The sequence below is a fragment of the Pseudophryne corroboree genome, chromosome 5 (genome assembly GCF_028390025.1).
Source record: "Pseudophryne corroboree isolate aPseCor3 chromosome 5, aPseCor3.hap2, whole genome shotgun sequence".
NCBI classification, from domain to species: Eukaryota; Metazoa; Chordata; class Amphibia; order Anura; family Myobatrachidae; genus Pseudophryne; species Pseudophryne corroboree.
Genome location: NC_086448.1, coordinates 802,937,617 through 802,959,015, shown reverse-complemented (window position 1 = coordinate 802,959,015; position 21,399 = coordinate 802,937,617). Strand labels below are relative to the sequence as shown.

Below are 21,399 nucleotides of genomic sequence, written 5' to 3'. Positions count from 1 at the left end.
TTGCGTATGCGAAAAGCTCCAGTGCACCGAAGCTGCTGTTACCTACAAGATAGGAAAGCTACCCTATGCTGATCTCGTTACATGCAGAGCGGGTAATTCCGATCGGATCGCTGCTGTGCGTTTTCGCACAGCAGATGATCAGGTCCAAAATGCGCATATGCACCACAATGCGCAGGCGCGTTGGACAGCTACAACGGGCATCGCCGGTTAGCGACGGATACATTTGCACGGGCGTACGCAAGGTGATTGACAGGAAAGCGACGTTTGTGGGTGGCAACTGGCTGTTTACAGGGAGTGTCCAGAAAAACGCAGGCGTGTCCAAGCGTTGAGGGAGGGTGTCTGACGTCAGCCCCGTCCCCGATCAACAGGATTCAATCGCACTGCAGGAGTAAGTCCTGGGCTGCGCAAAGACTGCAGAAACTGATTTTGAGCAGCTCAGCTAATACATAGGAACGCACACTTGCACAGTGAAAATACCCTCCCCTGTAGGCGGCGACTATGTGGTCGCAGGACTGCATAAAACGCAGCCCAGCGATCAGATTTGAATTAACCCATAGTTCTATGGGGACAGCCGATTGATGTTGATACAGTTCAGGGAGACTTAATTCTGCCCTGAAACAGACATATATTACAGTATATAATATATATATATATATATATATATATATATATATATATATATATATATATATATACATATACATGGGCGGATTGGGAACAAAAAGCGGCCCTGGAAAAATTTGTACTAGTGGCCCCACATGAGCAGCACCAGAGGTGTAAGGTCTAGCCATGGGCCATGGCAGCAGCACCCTCTCCCCAAGACTTTCCAGATAGTGGGCATGTCCAGCATCAAGGGGGAAGTTAAAAATAAATAAAATGAAATATAATGAGCACATTATATGATACACCTTCAGAATTTAGGAAACTATATCATTCTTTAGAAAGATATATTTTCTTGCTTATTACACCAACCGTATCCCAATCACTATTCACTCAATCTTATATGTCAGCCAAGCAGGCAGACAGAGCATACACTAGATCAGTGGTTCTCAAACTCGGTCCTCAGGACCCCACACAGTGCATGTTTTGCAGGTAACCCAGCAGGTGCACAGGTGTATTAATTACTCACTGACACTTTTTAAAAGGTCACAGGTGGAGCTAATTATTTCACTTGTGATTCTGTGAGGAGACCTGCAGAACATGCACCGTGTGGGGTCCTGAGGACCGAGTTTGAGAACCTGTGCACTAGATCATCTGCAATCACAGGCTAAGTGGCAAAGTAATTTTCATATATGCAAATTATTTTGCATCTTATTCATTATGTCCATAAAAAGAACCACATGTCCTCAAACAAAACAGGCCCCACTGGTGCGTCGGCCCACCGGGAATCTTCCCTGTGAACCCTATGGCCAATCCGCCTCTGTATATATGTGTGTGTATTTACTTACTAAGGACATAATTGCTTGATAAATCAGTACCTTTGAGCTCTAACAACTACTAAGAGCCAAGGTTTGGCGGTGTCCAATGAAGTTACAGATGTGTCCACTTACATGCAGCTACATGCACGTTAAACACCCTTTCTAGTCACGCCATGCTGTCGCCTGACTCAGTAGCGCCTAGCGTCATTTTGTGCGTCTTTATCAAAGAAAATGCGTCTTCAACGCAAAATAAAAAAATATATATATTTCTAAAATCGTATTAAATAAACTTTAGGTATTCTTAACCTAATTCACTCATACAACAAATGACAATTTCTGAGTAAAGTTTTTAGAAAAAATATTAGCCAGTTAAGTGATTAAAGTATAGTTTTGCCTATCTGGTCAGCAAGACACTATTATGCCAGTCATTGCCTTATTGATGCCCACAGAGCCATAACTAGACATCCTGGTGCCCTGTGCCAGAAAGAGAATTGGTAACCCACCACCACATATTTAAAATAGGGGCACGGCCACAGAACAGTACAATTCACATTACACCACACAGTAGTACCCCTTACACACATTATGCCAGGTAGAGCCCTTTACACACATTATGCCAGGTAGAGCCGCTTATACACACACACACACACACACACACACACACACACACACACACACACACACACACACACACACATTACTCCACCTAGAGCCCCTTATACACAATACTTCAGCTAGAACCCCTTGCAGTGTCAGGCTGGGCATGAAGTCCCACGTTTAGGAGTTTTGCCAGTCTCCATAGGGGGTGTGACCAGCTGCTACAGAAGCTTGGCTAACCATTACAAAGTGCATGCTCTGGGCCCCTGAATAACTATATATAGTAAATACTGCTAGTGCATGCATAATAATGTATTAGATTAATAACAGGAATGCACTGTATAGACTACACCATAGTCCTGTGCAGTATAAGATAACATATGTACAATGTATAATTCAAGAACTAAGTTTGGAAGTTGATCCCAGGAGGAGGAGGAGGAGGTGGAGGAGCTACCTCCCCCCCCCCCCCCCCCATACCCCACACCCGGGGCAGTGAGGCTCACTGGAGGTTTCCCTTGTACCCCTGTGGGCCAGTCCAACTCTGGCCCCTTACACACATTACGCCAGGTAGATGAGAGAGAGAGAGAGAGTGTTTTGTTTATAACTTACAGTGCGTAATGCTCTGCAGTATGACAGTGTGTGTAGAAATACTGTACTTTGTCGTTAGGACAATGTGTAATGCTCTGCAGTAGGACAGTGCGTGTAGAAATACTTTGTCGTTAGGACAATGTGTAATGCTCTGCAGTAGTACAGTGTGTGGCAATGCTCTGCAGTTAGGGCAGGGTGAAATGCTCTGCAGCCAGCGCTCACCAGTCTCCAGGTCAATGTACAGGCTGTGGTAGTCTAACAGGATCCGTTCATTGACAGACATCGTCCCGGCTATGGATTCTGCATTGGTGGCTGCTCGGGCCCTCTCGGGGTAAGGGCAGACCGCCGTGTGCGCAAAGTAAAACTGCGCTATGTCTGCTCACCCCTAGTTACGGCCCTTGTTGCTAGCAACTAGTACATGAAATGCAACGCAGGGGGTTCTGCAATAATTGCCCAATTCTCAGTAAGACACAAGTCCAAATGCTAATGCATAGGGCGATCTTCAGCACCATCCATGCACACCTTGATGGAATCTCCATGCACAGCCAGTTCTCTCTGACCGGTAAAAGAGCGTTTCTGGGTGTCAACTGGGCGACTACCTTCCCAACAGATGACAGAGATCTGGATGGTGGAGTTGGTTGTGGACGTGAGGCCAGACATCTTTGCTATTCTGAGCCGTGCGCGTGAGGAAGGGACGCCCGTTTCTGGCAGATCGCTTGCACGGAGCGTGGGATTGGCGTAACAGTCGATACTAATGGAAACAACTGCAGACGCAAAAACAGTGGGTGGTGCATGAAGCCGTATGAATGCTGCCATGAGCATATGGTAGTAAATCTGGCTATCGCAGCTGTCTGCACTTGTGACCAATGTCAGAATTAGGCCATAAATGTGGACAAAATGAAGTCGCTGGCTGAACCTCACGGCTGGGTGTACTTTGTCATTAATGACTGTTATGCATTCCATAGCAGCACGTCACTCAGTGCTAGTGTCCGCTTCACTGACAGGATGGAAAACACATCTATGGACCGAAACGTTACACAGGTGGAAGTGTTTGTTTCATGGAAGACCTGCAAATCTAGTTTGTGCTGTATCTGCATTTGTTACTTGTTACCAGGGCCGTTTCTAGCCAATTTGGCTCCCAGCGCGAGATTTAAAAATGCGCCCCCCACCCCCCCATTCACATAAGAGAAAATGCCCCCCCCCCATAGATATAAGGAGGAAACGTGTGCGCGCGCCGCAGGCAAGGGGGCGTGACCTCGTCAAAATGGGTGTGGCTTTGTTAAGATGGGCGTGGCCTCATCTGATCTCATCATCACGGCCACCACAGGATAAAAAAAAAAGAAAGTCCTCATTTTACACATTACAGCAGGCAAGTGTCCCCATTTTACACATTGCGGCAGGCAAGTGTCCCCATTTTACACATTCCGGCAGGCACATGCCCCCATTTTACACAGTACAACAGGCACGTGCCCCCGTTTTACACATTGCGGCAGGAAAGTGTCCCCATTTTAAACATTACGGCAGGCAAGTGTCCCCATTTTACACATTGCGGCAGGAAAGTGTCCCCATTTTAAACATTGCGGCAGGCAAGTGTCCCCATTTTACACAGCATGGCAGGCACGTGTCCCCATTTTACACATTGCGGCAGGAAAAAGTGTCCCCATTTTACACATTGCGGCAGGAAAGTGTCCCCATTTTAAACATTGCGGCAGGAAAGTGTCCCCATTTTACACATTGCGGCAGGAAAGTGTCCCCATTTTAAACATTGCGGCAGGAAAGTGTCCCCATTTTACACATTGCGGCAGGCACGTGTCCCCATTTTACACAGCATGGCAGGCACGTGTCCCCATTTTACACATTGCGGCAGGCACGTGCCCCCATTTTACACATTCCGGCAGGAAAGTGTCCCCATTTTACACATTCCGGCAGGAAAGTGTCCCCATTTTACACAGCATGGCAGGCAAGTGTCCCCATTTTACACATTGCGGCAGGAAAGTGTCCCCATTTTACACATTGCGGCAGGAAAGTGTCCCCATTTTACACATTCCGGCAGGTACGTGCCCCCATTTTACACATTATGGCAGGCACGTGCCCCCATTTTACACAGTACAACAGGCAAGTGTCCCCATTTTACACATTGCGGCAGGCACATGCCCCCATTTTACATAGTACAACAGGCAAGTGTCCCCACTTTACACATTCCGGCAGACAAGTGTCCCCACTTTACACATTCCGGCAGACAAGTGTCCCCACTTTACACATTCCGGCAGACAAGTGTCCCCACTTTACACATTCCGGCAGACAAGTGTCCCCACTTTACACATTCCGGCAGACAAGTGTCCCCACTTTACACATTCCGGCAGACAAGTGTCCCCACTTTACACATTCCGGCAGACAGGTGTCTCCATTTTACACAGTACGGTGGGGGGGGGGTGGGGGGGGGGGGCGAGAGGGAGAGGGGCTGACTTACATTTGTAGCGTTTTTTCCCGCTCTTCAGCCGCCTCTCCCTCGTCTGCGCAGCGTTGCCCGGCTTGGCTCCCCCTTCTCCCGAGTGCCCAGCTCGGGGGGCGGGGATTCGCAGAATGACGCAAACGCGTCATTCCGCGAAACCCCGCCCCCCGAGCTGGGCACTCGGGAGGAGAGGGGAGGGGGGTTTGAAAGTGCTCAGGAAGTGCCACGGCTCGCCCGCCGCAAGAAACGGCACTGCTTGTTACACTGTGAATGTCCCCAGAGTCCTCCTGTGTGAGCACAGCAGCCGATTATTACCCCTCTGCAAAAAAAGAACCAATCAATGCTTACACGCCTATTATGTTTAAACTAGGTGCTTCATAGCGCCCTACGGGCGCTCTTCACATCATCGCAAGGGGCTACGCCCCCTTAACCCTTGCATGCCTTTCTGGGGTTCGATATTTGTATTATATGGAGTACTACCTGCATTCCCTTGTTACTGGTCAAATATTGCACAATGAAAGGGCGTGCGATGGTGAAGGAGGCGCAGCCCCTTGCGACTGCGTGAACAGCACCTGCAGGGCACGATGCACAGAATGTAGCGGGTGCGGGGGGGGGGGGGGGGGACTGCGGATAGGGGAGGGTGTCTGTAGATACTGCATGTGGAGGGGGGGCAGATGCGGGGGGGGGGCCCAGATGGGGAAAGGTCGGGAGGTGCTGCGGGTGGGGGAGGGGCAGAGGAGCGGGGGCTGGAGATGGGGGAGGGGTCCGGAGGCACTGCAGGTGGGGGAGGGGCAGGGGTGCCACGGGTGGGGGAGGGGCAGGTGCGGGGATGTTGCGGATGGGTGAAGTGTTCCGGAGGTGATGTGGGATGGGAAGGGGCGGGGGTGCCAGGGGTGGGGTAGGGGGTCCGGAGGCACCATGGGTGGGGGAGGGGCAGGTGCGGGTGGTGCGGCGGATGGGGAAGGGGTGGGTGAGGGGGGTGACAGTGGATGGAGGAGGGTGTCTGCAAATGATGCGGGTGGAGGGTGTGTGTGTGTGGGGGGAGACATATATGGGGGGTGGATGGTGGAGGGGGTCTGGAGGTGCTATGGGTGGTGGAGGGGTGGGGGAGTGGGAGCAGCGGGTGGTGTAGGGAGTCTGGAGGCACAGCGTGTGGGGGAGGGGTGGAGTGCCGCATGTGATGGAGGGGAAGGTGCGGCGGTGTGGTGCATTGGGGAGGGGTACTGTACCTGCCAAAAACGTAGTTGGAGGGTATGCAGTAACAGGGCCAGGACAGGGGTGACGGGGCCAGGACAGGGGCGATGGGGCCAGGACAGAAATGACAGGGACAGGATAGGGGTGACAGGGCCAGGGTAGGGGCGGCAGGGCCAGTATAGGGTTGACAGGGCAAGCACAGGGGTGACAGGGCCAGCATAAGGGTGAAAGGGCCAGGATAAGGGTGAAAGGACAAGGCCAGGGGTGACAGGAACATGACAGAACACAGGGCACGGGAGAGATTGGTATTAGGGACAGAACAGTGGTGACATAAAGATGTTTCTCACCGGAGTCACTGCTGCTGTTCCACTCCAACCTGTTGGAACATGCTGCTGGTGGAGACTTGGCATGGCTGACTCTCTCAGGCTGGAGTCCTGCTTCCTCTGCCCGCCCACATCCCTCCCCCCACTCCTCAGTCACACACCACGGACCTCGCGCGGCTGCCGGGCACTGTGGTAAGGGGAGACTGGGAGTGACTGGTTAGCCCCCAGGAGATGCTGCGGCTGGAGGGAGGAGGGGGTCGGAGCCTGCAAGCAGCGCGGACTTCTGCAGCGCTGCCCGCCGGCTAAAGTGTGTGAAGGAGCTGGACGCAACTCACTGCGGGCGGCAGCGCTGCAGCTAGCGGTGGGGTTGCCAGGGCTGGAGATAACAGAGGCAGTAGGGAACCTGCACAGCGGCAGGTGCCCCACAAAACTGCAGCTAAGAAGCGTGGAGTGTGCTAGAAAGTGACGCTCCTCCGAGCCAGAGAGACCCTGCTGAGTATGCTGATGTGGGGGGGTCAAGCACACAGTGAGCCGGTGCCCATCTGTCTGTACGGCATACCCGCTCACACACCCCCATACCTCCCAACTGTCCCGATTTTCGCGGGACAGTCCCATTTTTTTGGGTCTGTCCCGCCGTCCCACCCGCGGGCTGCAGTGTCCCCCGGGGGGGGGGGGGGGCAGTTGGGAAGCTCCAGTACTCGCTGTTCTGCTTAGCAGAGCAGAGCAGCGGTGAGTAGACGTGGGCGCACGCGCACAGCGTCTATTTAGTGGAGACAGAGGGGGCATCAGGGGGTACGGATTAAGGTGGGGGTCCGGCAGCAGAGCCGTTTTAAGGGGGGTCCCAGGGGGTACGCACCCCGGGCCTTACAGTTTTAGGGGGGGCCCCGGCTGGAGTAGCTCTGTCCCAGCTCTGAAGCTCCCCCGTCCTGCCAGCAACAGCAGCAGCATTGTGCTACAGTCAGCACACGCTGCTGCGTGTTGGCAGGTCTGTGGTGTTGCAGGGAGGCAACAGCCTCTGTGCTTTCTTCTGCCTGTGCGGGTGTGTAGGGGGGAGTGACCACCCCCTCTGGATTTACCTCTAGCTGAGGGGCCAAAATCCCATTTAAAAAAAAACAATTCCTGGAATTTTCATAAGGGGGCGTGGCCACGTGGGCCGCGATTAGGCCACGCCCCCAACCAGCAGCAGGCACAGCAATGAGATAGGGCCCCCCTGTCTCAAGTGCCCTGGGCCCCCCAAACTCATAATCCGCCCCTGGGGGCATGCAAGCAGCTCACAGAGCGCTGGGCATGCCCCCTCACTGATGAAAACGGGAGCGTGGCTCGCAATCGCAGGTCCTCCGTGAAGCCACGCCCCCTTTTCGTCGGCCATGCCCCCTTTTCGCAGCACGTATGTTCCTCCTTCTGCCTGAAGAAAGCTGGGAGGTATGCAGCCCTGCCTGTGCCATGCCCATACCATCTGCTTCTGCTCCTAGTCTCCTACAGATTTGTCCAGATCTGTGACTCATTTGACTAACTCCGCCCAGTGTTGTGACTCCGCCCAGCATTAGCAAATGAGCACAAAGTCACAGATCTGGGCCAATATATAGGAGATAATAATAGTTTTAGTTAACCGCAGCCTAACCCTAATTAAACTTTAACTGCAGCCTCTAACCCTAAAATCTGCTGTCAACATGCTAGCCGTCATCATTTGCAGTGCCGACATTCAGACCCCGTACCATCAAATATCGCAAATAAATTGCAATCTCAACCCCCTCTCATCACCCGAATACTGGAATGTTTCATCACTGGTGTCACGGACCGGCCGGTCGCTTCTCCAGATACGCCAATCTGAGTAGCACCGCCCGTGACGTTGGGGTCACTTTGGACACACAGGGTTATACAAACACCTTAGCTGCCACCAGCAAAAGTCTAATTTAGCGCTGTGCGCAAGATACGCTTTTGTCGTTACCTGCAAATACAATGCAATACTTAGGAAAATTAGGTAGACGTGGGCCATACGAGGACTTGGGTTCTAAGAATCACAGAATCAGGACTAGAATATGTAAGTTTAATTCCAAGAATGCTTCAGAGCTGTAGTTACAAAAAAAAGTGTTACAAAGATTAAGAATATTTTAAAAATACACACAGAGCACAGTACAATCTCAAACAAAAAAAAGGAGATAATAATTCCGAAGCCTAGCCAAATCTAGAATCCAGTTGTGGGGATGACACAGATGAGTTGATCGGTTCACTTCTAGAAAATGCTACATCCCGTAAAAATGAGCAATAATTTTACTGTGGAAGACATAGTTATACCCTTCAATTGCACTCACTCCCCTCACCCTTGGGATTTTTTTAAACCAGCTCAGTGCTGGACAGGGAGGATGATCATATGCTTTTCCCATAGAATGTAAGCTTGCGAGCAGGGCCCTCTTACCTCTATGACTGTTTGGTTTTACCCAGTTTTGTCATCTAATTGTGTCCCGTTGTAAAGCACAATGGAATTTGCTGCGCTATACAGGTTGAGTATCCCATATCCAAATATTCCGAAATACGGAATATTCCGAAATACGGACTTTTTTGAGTGAGAGTGAGATAGTGAAACCTTTGTTTTTTGATGGCTCAATGTACACAAAATTTGTTTAATATACAAAGTTATTAAAAATATTGTATTAAATGACCTTCAGGCTGTGTATATAAGGTGTATATGAAACATAAATGAATTGTGTGAATGTACACACACTTTGTTTAATGCACAAAGTTCTAAAAAATATTGGCTAAAATTACCTTCAGGCTGTGTGTACAAGGAGTATATGAAACATAAATGCATTCTGTGCTTAGACTTAGGTCCCATCACCATGATATCTCATTATGGTATCTAATTATTCCAAAATACGGAAAAATCCGATATCCAAAATACCTCTGGTCCCAAGCATTTTGGATAAGGGATACTCAACCTGTATAAGAAACTGATAATAAATAAATAAATATGCTTTTTATGTAGCTGTCTTGAAACACAGCGAGGAGGGTGGACACACACAGATAATCCCTGCTTTGTTGTCCGATCAGGTTGCTTGAAAATAATGGGAATTGAATGATGCAGTCGCCCCCCCCCCCCCCCCCCCCCACAAACATTTATGACAGGATGAGAGAGCAGAACCTCCAACGTAAATTTCTTCACCCACTTTTGCTGTGTTTTGATCTTGTCACTACTAAACACATCTATGGTGTCAGGACATAGGGGCTAATTCCAAGTTGATCGCAGCAGGAATTTTTTTTAGCAGTTGAGCAAAACCATGTGCACTGCAGGGGAGCAGTAGCGGATCTTGTCACGGGCAAGCAGGACTTTTGCCCGGGGCGCCGCCTTCCGGAGGGCGCTGGCGCCATCCGGAGGGCGCCGCACCGTGGCAAGATCCGCCACTGCTGCCCGCTGTGTCCCCCGTCAGCCTCTGCTGCCCGCTGCCGTCCCCGTCCGCCTCCTGTGAAGGGAACTAGACGCATAGTTTCCCTTCGTGGAGAGTAACTTTGCTGAGCGGTGCGCGATGATGTCATCGCGCACCGCACAGCAAAGGTCCTCTCCACGAAGGGAACTAGACGCATAGCGTCTAGTTTCTCTTCGTGGAGAGGACCTTTTGCATTCAAGCGGCGCTAGCAATGTACAGGGGGCGTAACTGACCACGCCCCCTGTATTAGGCCACGCCCATTTTCCTGCCCGGGGCGCAGAGCGCCCTTGAACCGGCCCTGCAGGGGAGGCAGATATAACATGTGCAGAAAGAGTTAGATTTGGGTGGGTTATTTTGTTTCTGTGCAGGGTAAATACTGGCTGCTTTATTTTTACACTGCAAATTAGATTGCAGATTGAACACACCCCACCCAAATTTAATTATCTCTGCACATGTTAAATCTGCCTCCCCTGCAGTGCACATGGTTTTGCCCAACTGCTAACAAAAATCCTGCTGCGATCAACTTGGAATTACTCCCATAGTGACTTGGTAAAATGCACTCAGTGATAACCCCCTGGGGTTATGTCCACAATATTTACAACCTAGCAGAGGGAAATGGGAGGCAGACCTCTTGGAGCCCCTGGGGTTATGTCCACAGGGAGTTCACAGGAAAATACCATTTTATATCACACACAACAGAAGAAATATCATATTCTGGGAACCGATCATGATGGATTGTGACAGCTGGTATGTAGGAATAGCTCTTCCGATATAGAGCTTGCCTGTAATGTAAGGACTTTTGGGTTTATGACACGAGAGTACAAATGTGCATGCATGGCCCATAGGTGTTTCTATAATGGCTGCAGTGTATGTGCGCTGTACATGGGCCCCTGGGCCCAAGGGGGCCCACACCACACACACTGCCCCCATATATTATACTTACCCCTCCGGAGTACTGCGGCAGCGACCCTGCAGTGAAGACCCAATCACTTGGAAAATGGCCACCGTGGCCATTTCCGAGTGATTTGCGCATGCACACTGTAGATGTCCCCGGGAACAAGGCCTGAACAACATGCCAGAGTCTACTTGCTGCCAGAGGGGAGGGGGACCGCAACGGAGGCTGCACGCGGGTCCCCTCCTCTCTTAAAAACGCCTCTGGCATGGCCGTTGGTTTGTGCATGCCCCAGCTGCAAGCTATGGAGAGGGATCTCTGGGATAACTACTAACTACTTAAACTCCATGGAGTAGTGAGAGCAGCGTGCATACATGTACTTATTTATGTGCTCATTACTGTTTATGCTAACAGATATACAGACAGATAGAATAATTCTTATCGGCACTTACACCTATCCCAGGCTAGGTGCGGGAAATAAGACTGTGCGGATGCCACGGGGACGTGTATTTCAATCTGGAGAGAGGAACACTGGCTACACGCTCACAGCAATCACAGGAGACAGTTCTCTTCTGTGCATACACCCAGCTGACCAGGGCCAGTGCAAGGTCTCTCTACACCCTAGGCGAAGCTTCAACCGAGCACCCCCTAACCTGCAATCCCCACCATCACCACTGCCACCTAAGCCGGTGGCCACTAGGTGGACTGCATCATTATATATATATATGTGTGTGTGTGTGTGTGTGTGTGTGTGTGTGTGTGTGTATATATATACTCTAGGTGCTTCATCGTGCCCTACGGGCGCTCTTCACACCGTCGCAAGGGGCTACGCTCCCTTAACCCTTGCATGCCTTTCTGGGGTTCAATATTTGTATTATATGGAGTATTACCTGCATTCCCTTGTTAGTGGTCAAATATTGCACAATGAAAGGGTGTGCGATGGTGAAGGAGGCGCAGCCCCTTGCGACGGCGTGAACAGCACCTGCAGGGCACGATGTACAGAATTGCGGGGGGGACTGCGGATGGGGGAGGGTGTCTGTAGATGCTGCGGGTGGAGGGGGGGCAGATGCGGGGGGGGGCCCAGATGGGGAAGGGTCGGGAGGTGCTGCGGGTGGGGGAGGGGCAGAGGAGTGGGGGCTGCAGATGGGGGGAGGGGTCCGGAGGCACTGCAGGTGGGGGAGGGGCAGGTGCGGGGATGTTGTGGATGGGTGAAGTGTTCCGGAGGTGCTGTGGGATGGGAAGGGGCGGGGGTGCCAGGGGTGGGGTAGGGGGTCCGGAGGCACCACGGGTGGGGGAGGGGCAGGTGCGGGTGGTGCGGCGGATGGGGAAGGGGTGGGTGAGGGGGGTGACAGTGGATGGAGGAGGGTGTCTGCAAATGCTGCGGGTGGAGGGGGGGCAGGTGTGGGGGGAGACATATATGGGGGGTGGATGGTGGAGGGGGTCTGGAGGTGCTGTGGGTGGTGGAGGGGTGGGGCAGTGGGAGCCGCGGGTGGTGTAGGGGGTCTGGAGGCACAGCGTGTGGGGGAGGGGTGGAGTGCCGCATGTGATGGAGGGGAAGGTGCGGTGGTGTGGAGCATTGGGGAGGGGTCTGGAGGCGCTGCGGGTACTGTACCTGCCAAAAAGGTAGTTGGAGGGTATGCAGTAACAGGGCTGACGGGGCCAGGACAGGGCTGACGGGGTCAGAACAGGGGTGACGGGGCCAGGACAGAAATGACAGGGACAGGATAGGGGTGACAGGGCAAGCACAGGGGTGACAGGGCCAGGATAGGGGTGACAGGGCCAGGATAGGGGTGACAGGATAAGGGTTAAAGGGCCAGGATAAGGGTGACAGGGCAAGGCCAGGGGTGACAGGGAAATGCATAACACAGGGCACAGGAGAGATTGGTATTAGGGACAAAACAGTGGTGACAGACAGATGTGTCTTACCGGAGTCACTCTTGCTGGCTGCTGCTGTTCCACTCCAACCTGTTGGGATCTGCTGCTGCTGGAGACTTGGTATGGCTGACTCTCTCAGGCTGGAGTCCTGCTTCATCTGCCCGTCCGCATCCCTCCCCCCCACTCCTCAGTCACACACCGCGGACCTCGCGGCTGCCGGGCACTGTGGTAAGGGGAGACTGGGAGTGACTGGTTAGCCCCCAGGAGACGCTGCGGCTGGAGGGAGGAGGGGGTCGGAGCATGCACGCGGCGTGGACCTCGCAGCTGCCGGGCACTGTGGTAAGGGGAGACTGGGAGTGGCTGGTTAGCCCCCAGGAGATGCTGCGGCTGGAGGGAGGAGGGGGTCGGAGCCTGTAAGCAGCGCGGACTTCTGCAGCGCTGCCCGCCGGCTAAAGTGTGAGGAGCTGGGTGCACCTCACTGCAGGTGACAGCGCTGCAGGTAGCGGTGGGGTTGCTGTGGCTGGAGATAACAGAGGTGGTACGGAACCTGCACAGCGGCAGGTGCCCCACAAAACTGCAGCTTAGATGCGTGGAGTGTGCCAGAGAGTGACGCTCCTCCGCACCAGAGAGCCCCTGCTGAGTATGCTGATGTGGGGGGTCAAGCACACAGTGAGCCGGTGCCCATCTGTCTGTACGGCATACCCCCTCACACACCCCCATACCTCCCAACTGTCCCGATTTTCGCGGGACAGTCCCATTTTTTGGGGTCTGTCCCGCCGTCCCACCCGCGGGTCGCAGTGTCCGGCGGTGGGGGGGGGGGGGCAGTTGGAAAGCTCCTGTACTCGCTGTTCTGCTTAGCAGAGCAGCGGTGAATTGATGCTGTGCGCATGCGCACAGCGTCTATTTAGTGGAGACAGAGGGAGAGGGGGCATCAGGTGGTACGGATTAAGGTGGGGTCCGGCAGCAGAGCCGTATTAAGGGGGGCCCAGGGGGTAAATAACCCAGGCCCCACAGTTTTAGGGGCCCCCCAGCTGGAGTAGCTCTGTCCCAGCTCTGAAGCTCCCCCGTCCTGCCAGCAACAGCAGCAGCATTGTGCTACAGTCAGCACACCCTGCTGCGTGTTGGCAGGTCTGTGGTGTTGCAGGGAGGCAGTAGCCTCTGTGCTTTCTTCTGCCTGTGCGGGTGTGTAGGGGGGAGTGACCACCCCCTCTGGATTTACCCCTAGCTGAGGGGCCAAAATCCAATTTAAAAAACCCCAATTCCTGGAATTTGCATAAGGGGGCGTGACCACGGGGGGGGGGGGGGGGGGGCACGATTAGGCCACGCCCCCAACCCGCAGCAGGCACAGCAATGAGATAGGGCGCCCCTGTCTCAAGTGCCCTGGGCCCCCCAGACTCATAATCCGCCCCAGGGGGCATGCCAGCAGCTCACAGAACGCTGGGCATGCCCCCTCACTGATGAAAACGGGGGCGTGGCTCGCAATTGCGGGTCCTCCGTGAAGTCACGCCCCCTTTTCGTCGGCCACGCCCCCTTTTTGCAGCACGTGTGTTCCTCCTTCTGCCTGAAGAAAGCTGGGAGGTATGCAGCCCTGCCTGTGCCATGCCCATACCATCTGCTTCTGCTCCTAGTCTCCTACAGATTTGCCCAGATCTGTGACTCATTAGACTAACTCCGCCCAGTGTTGTGACTCCGCCCAGCGTTAGCAAATGAGGCACAAAGTCACAGATCTGGGCTAATATATAGGAGATATTGAACCCCAGAAAGGCATGCAAGGGTTAAGGGGCGTAGCCCCTTGCGACAGTGTGAAGAGCGCCTGTAGGGCGCGATGAAGCACCTAGTATATAAATATATACTGAATCTGCATCTGGGGTGTGGTGGGGATGTTTAATTGTATGTGTATGCATACATATATTTGTATGTATGCTCCTTACTGTGTTCCATCCCCCCATCTGTAAGTTCATTACTGACCCCGCTCCTCCATATGCCCTGTATTGTGCCTCAGTGTCTGTGTTTTCCCTGTTATGCTGTTTACAAGTGCAAATTCCCCATCGGGCTGTAAGATCTGTACTGTCTGTAGTTCCGCAGAGACCCCCATGGGTTGCTTACCTTAAGCCATTTTCTTGTTTTCCCTCATCACTGGCAGGGTTCCCCCCCTTACAGGCAGCAGCAGTATTACAGCGACACTGCGGGTGCAGACATGTAGTTGGGTGCTACTTGCTGCTGGAGAGCCGGGGATCCAGGGGCCTGGAGGAGGTGCATCAGGGCTATGAGGAAGCAATGAGGCAGCAATGAGGCACTAGGTCATACAGCCTGATAGCGGCGCCTGCACCTGATGAGACCCGATGTAGCGGACTGAACAGTGTTAAAGAAGGAGACGCATATGGAGATATCCCTCAGTTTTTTGCTAGATGAATTCAGTGGTGCCCTCCAGGGTCCGGCGCCCCTAGGCAGCCGCCTGTAGCTATCTAATGGTAGAGATGTCCCTGCAGGTGACACCCATTTCATAGATGGAGAGAAACGGCCAAAACGTGCCCTGAATAATAACCCGGAGACACACACAAGAGGCGCAGTTTGCTAAAACTTACTATATGCAACTCAGGATCGGGCACTCAGCAGTTACTGTAATGCTGCATTCACACCGCAAATGCCGGGTCCTACCCGGTAAGACAAACGTGTACTTACCGGGTGGGATCCGGCATTTGCGCTCTGTTGCAGGCTTCCCGACCCGGCAATATACCGGGTCGGTTGCCATGACAACGGAGGCCGCAGCAGGGGCGGGGGTGGAGGCGGCGTCGGGAGATGAGCTCATCTCCAGCGCCGCCTCTCCCTATCTTGTGAATGGGAACCGTGTCGCATCGACACGGCTCCCATTCACACCGCACCTGACCCGGTAATCAACCCGGGTAAAACCCTTCTTTTTTACCGGGTTGATTTACCGGGTCAGGCGACCCGCTAAATCGCCCAGTGTGCTTTCACATCGCACACTGACCCGGTTCGACACGGCAATATGCCGTGTCGGTACCGGGTTATTTGTGCGATGTGAAAGGGGTATAAGTGTACTTTAATGTACAGTCACATGTTCAGTGATTATTTGAGTAGTCCATATTGTTAAGGTTGTGTCTATGTTCCCTTCGTGATCAGGACCAGGAAGTGACAGCAGGAGAGGGCAGTAGATAACTTCCGCCCTTACAGCGCCTAAATGTTTTCTCCGTTCGTTTGAGGTTATTTTGTTTTTTTCTATGTACCATTGGACGCTCGCCACGATTCGGGCTCGGTGTCTCGCTCCGCTTCCCTCGCCACAGGTTACTATTCCAAATAGTTTATGACATGGACCCAGGGGCTTATGGGAAAGGTCCTCTACACGAAGGGAAACTAGACGCTACCATATTGTTAACTGCATCAGAACAGCACTGCTTAATCAGGAGGCCCATATGCAGAGCCCCCCTCACCATGCACTGGAACCCCACCTCATACCTACTGTGTCATCACTTCAGCCAAGATGGAGCATGTGCAGAAGACAGCAAAGGGAGCAGCACGGTAGAAGTGTGTCTGCCATCTCCTGCAGCGACCCCATCTTTCCGCATGGCATGGTGGTAGTAGCCCATACTTGCCTACTCAAGGGAGGCTCCTGAAAATCAGGTGACCTTCTCGGCCCTCCGGAAGAGCACGCAAGTCTCACGATTTCTGGGGTCCCCCTGCCCGGCCACGCACTTAGCGAGTAAAGTGGGCAGTCCGGGTAGTCAATGAAGCGATTCTTGCTGAACTGAGTAATCATAACCACGCCCCCTGCAGTATAATGCCGGTAATAGCGGCATTACACAGTGGGGGTCGTGGCTTACATGACGCAATCCATCAGCCACGCCCCCATTCCGTCACTGCCACGCCCCCTGCTGAGCCGACCTGGCTGCTCTCTCCTGGAGAGAGCAGCTCTAAAGTCGTGCAACTATGTAGTAGCCCAAAAAGTTTTGCCTTGTCTAGCTATTTTCCAAAGATATTTCCTAAAATATGGTGCAGCCGGCAGCCAGTATAAAGGGGGCCCTCTTGTACAGTACAGAAGTCTGTTCTGCGTAGAGGGTGTGCGGCGTGGGGGCACCTTGACCTATGGCCTTGTTTGCACGGCACATCTTGCACATATTATAGATACGCTTCTGGCCTGCATCACGTTGTGTTTATCGCTATAGTCTCAGCTTATTACATTTCTGCGGTATCTGCAATTCAGCAACGTAGAAGGAAAGTAAAATAAAGGTCGTTCCTCTATACACATCCTTATCAAACGTTCCTGATGGAATTTATTAGGCTAAACGATTCGGTGCCCATTGCATACAAACGGCAACAGGAAGTTACAAGAATAAAAACAAAAACTCAGACGGATACAATCAGCCATAAACGGAACACAAATAACGGTACTTGGAAATGATCAAGATTGCATTTTATACATTTGGTTTAAGTACACTGAAACGTTATACATCATTCCACAGAGAACAGCTGACCAGCTCTCAGGGTTTACTGTCCTTCAGTACAAGGGATATGGTCATTAGGTCAACACAACTTAGGTCGACAATCATTAGGTCGACGTGCATTAGGTCGACAGGGTCACTAGGTCGACAGGTCAAAAGGTCGACATGAGTTTTTCACTTTTTTATTTTTTGGACTTTTGCATACTTTACAATCCACGTGGACTACAATTGTGAACGGTAACCTGTGCCGAGCGCAGCAGCAGTAGTGGAGCGAGGCACCTTGCCCGAAGCATGGCGAGCGAAGCGTCACGGTGCACTTGGGGTTCCTCGTCACTTTACGAAGAAAACACCAAAAAAAGTAAGAAAACTCATGTTGACCTTTTGACCTGTCAACCTAGTACATGTCGAGCTTATAACCCTGTCGACCTAATGCATGTCGACTAATAGTGGTCGACCTAATGACTGTCGACCTAAGTTGTGTCGACCCATACCCCAGTACAAATATCGGCTCCAACATTACCCCTATAAATACTGGGATTAGGTAAAAAAGTGGAATGGTCCGGATGACGGAACGGACCGGCTCTCTGCAGAAAACTCTGCCATTCTGGAGACTGTAGTGCTCTTCCCTGTCCGGGAGGACTCTTGCGACAGGTATAACAAGGGAGGCGGGGAGGGAGAGATTACAGCCTCCCCATAGCATACCTCCCAACATGACCCTCTCCAGGAGGGACGGAATGCTCTGCTCCTGGACTTCCCTCTTAATTTATGATTGCCCTCACCTGTGCTGAAACACCTTTCTTATCCATCAACGTGTTCAAAATAGGTGTCGGCAATAATAAATTAAGAGGAAATTCCAGAACCAGAGCATTTTGTCCCTCCTGGAGAGGGTAATGTTGGGAGGTATGCCATATGGTACGGAGATGGGGTTAATAGCCGGAACGGTCCGGACCATATGGGGAGGCTGGGATCTCTCCCTCCCGGCCTCCCTAGTGACAGCTGTCACAGGCACCTCCCCAGACAGGATACCTCTCGGACGGGGACGAGCACTACAAGCTCCAGAACGGCACAGTTTGCAACAGGGAACAGGTCTGGTCCAGCATTCCGGGGTCCAGACCATTCCGGTTTTTACCCAATCCCTAAATACTGTAGAGGACTCTACTGGGACAATCTGTCCTGTAAAACAGGAACTTCCAATGCATGGGTCTTCAACCTGTGGCCCTCCAGCTGCTGTGAAACTACACATCCCAGCATGCACTGCCACAGGTTTGCTATTAAGGTATACTAAAACTGAGGCAGGGCATGCTGGGACGTGTAGTTCCACAGCAGCCGGAGGGCTGCAGGTTGAAGACCCATGAATACTATAAATCCTTCACCGCTGATTACATTCCAGAGAATCTGTAGCCTGAATCCTCTATTCATGACCCCAATTGTAGATGTCTTCTAGACCAAGGTGCACCCAATGCATTCAGCCACCTGTCCCACCTGTGTGCAGACAGGTGATATCATACTGCAGTGAGGTGATTGGCTGCTGACCACAGCTGGCACTCTGCAGCTGTTACATTGCATCACACACTATCCCCCCACATGCAGTAATACATACAGATCGGTGTGGTGCTGTCACAATGCAGGCAGCTCCCAGCATAATGATATAACCTCAGCACTCACCTTCCACAGCCATGATCTCAGCACCTCATTACCACACACATTATTTCTGCAGCCCGGGGACCAGGTGTGTTGTGTTCTCTGCCAGAGAGCTGCTATTTTTCCTGTTTTCCCTTTTCATCAGCTGCTCAGAGCAACCTGCAAACTGCAATCTCGGCTAGCTGCAAAGGCTTCTGGGATTTGTAGTACTTTTATTGTAAAGACTGCAGCCCTTTTCCCCCATGCACTAATCAGGCTGTACACTGGAACACGTTTTATTGCAGTATAGGTGGAATGCAATATAGGCATTTGCTGTTAGACCCAGGTTTATGCCAGGGTGATGCTATACAGAGAGAAGGTGGTAGGAGCAAAAACTACATTTCCCAGAGTGCAATGCGGCAGAAGCTTATTTGGACAAGGAGCTTAATTATTTCCTCCAGAACTTCCTTGTCAGGTGCCAGAGACAGAGGCATGCTGTACTGAGGTGACTACTCACATGCTCTGGCTGCTGGGACATTCTGGGTGTCTCAGGGACAGGCCCTGCACTAGAGAGCCCCAGCAGCAGCAGCCATGCATGCATGATTATATTTACCAGTCTTGCAATGCACCCTTTCTATTACCATAGTAGATACAGTAAGCACAATGTGACACACACAGACACACACACACACAGCAGTTGTGTCAATTGCGTGGTTACATAGTATGAACACAAGCCATGCTGTGCAGGAATTCCAGAATGCTGGGTTTAGCCCTCACACTCCAGTGAGTTTTCTGACAGATATTGGGTTGTTCGCCTGATAATTGTTTAGCGTGTACACTGCAGCAGCACCCCGATGGTCAGCTCCCAATAGAGTGAGTCCTGCTCTAACAGTGCCGCTCACGTCATATTGGGGTGTAGTATAAAAGATCTACAATGTTGTAAGTCGACACTGACTGACAAATGGTCAACATGGACAAAAGGTCATGAATAAAAGGTTGACACATGAAAAGGTCGACTTGGGAAATGGTCAACACAACATTTTTTATTTTATTGGTGTCATTTTCACCGTCAGAGCACAGGCAACCCCATTCATACCCCTTTCACATCGCCTGAGGTGGGTCGCAGCCGGGAGCCTGACACGGGAGCTCCCAGGGTGCGACCCGCCTCAGGTGCCCCGCATCCGCTGTCTGCAATCCGGCATATTGCTCCTGCGGCTGGCCAGGAGTTAATTGTCGCTGCCGCTGGCCACCGCGGCCCGCCCCCCCAACGGTCCGGCTACGCCTGCGTTGGCCGGAACGCTCCCCCTAAACGGCGGCTTAACGCCGCCGTTCAGCCCCCTCCCGCCCAGCGACCGCCTCTGTCTCAGAGGTGACCGTTAGGTAACGAAAGCTGCCATGCGCCGGCTCACTGCGGCGCCGGAGCATGCGTAGTTCCGACCCGATCGCTGTGCTGCGACAAACTGCAGCGAGCGATTGTGTCGGAATGACCCCCAATGTGCGCTCTTGTGCCAATAACCCGTGTTCATAGGTGGCGGTCCAAAAGGGGTATTAGTGTACCGTGTCTCCTTGCATGGCTCGCTTTGATTGACATGGTGCATGGAAAGTCACTATTCCCAATCGTCCACGTGGACGGTAAAGTATGAAAAAGGTGTAAAAAAGCAAACAAAAACACTTTAAAACGTTGTGTCGACCATATGTGTGTTGACCATTTCAATCTATCAACCTTTTTGTACCGGTCGACCTTTTCCAGTGTCGACCTTTCACAGGTTGACCTTTTGTCCACGTCGACCTAATCTGCATGTCGACCATATGAGGTTAACCTAATGACTGTCGACCTAGAGATTGTCTGTCTATACATTGGAAGCCGTCATTGTGTGCCAGTAATATTGTAGGTAGTGTATTGTGATTCAGAGTTGTGTGCTAATGCATTCGCAGATGCAATCCCGTGCGCGGCGGATATGCAAAAAAAATGGCAATAACACATGCTAGGATTTCTATTGAGACGCCCACCGACAGCTTTGGAGATCCAAGCATAGGGTAATGGAAATAAAGGGGTGAGGATTTACCAAACAGAAAGAGCGGCGTCTCAGGCATTAGGGCAGGAATAGAAACATCTTCCCAGCAGTTCATTGGCGGTAGTAGACAGCTCAGCAGTGCCAGCCCCAATTATGGCAACAACACAGGTGAGTCTGACAAGCACACAGCGCCACCTAGTTGGCATGAAAGTCTTTTTTGGGTCCAGGGGGCTCACTATGAGAGGGAGTCCATGGCACTTTCCCCCTGCAACACCTCCCTTATTTGACTCTGCTTAAGTGGAAAGGGTGTATCCATTTTCTTTGAGCTAGATGACCCATACAGTTGGCTCGCCAATCTTCCAGGCTGACCTAAGAAGCAGCAGCAGTTCAAGGGTTAATGGACTGGAAGTCTTGTTTCATTGTCATAGGCAGGGGCTCATCTGGGAACAATGTCTGACTTTATGATGAAGAAACAATATCTATGATTATATTAATACAGAAAATGAGTTTGAAATAATCTCATGTGTCATATAGCCTGAGCATTGG

General features: G+C 52.0%; 1 protein-coding gene across 2 annotated transcripts in view; it reads right to left on the bottom strand.

Moving 5' to 3' along the window:
• The window catches only part of SAMD12 (sterile alpha motif domain containing 12), an 890,943-nt gene extending 871,852 nt beyond the window's left edge, over positions 1-19,091 (bottom strand). The window contains exon 1 of one of the 2 annotated variants that reach the window (XM_063924476.1): positions 18,884-19,091. In XM_063924476.1, the coding sequence (XP_063780546.1) occupies positions 18,884-18,896 (13 nt within the window). In that variant the 5' untranslated portion in view covers positions 18,897-19,091. The remainder of the gene's footprint in view (positions 1-18,883) is intronic. The other variant, XM_063924475.1, reaches the window with a different exon arrangement.
• Positions 19,092-21,399: the final 2,308 nt, after the last annotated feature.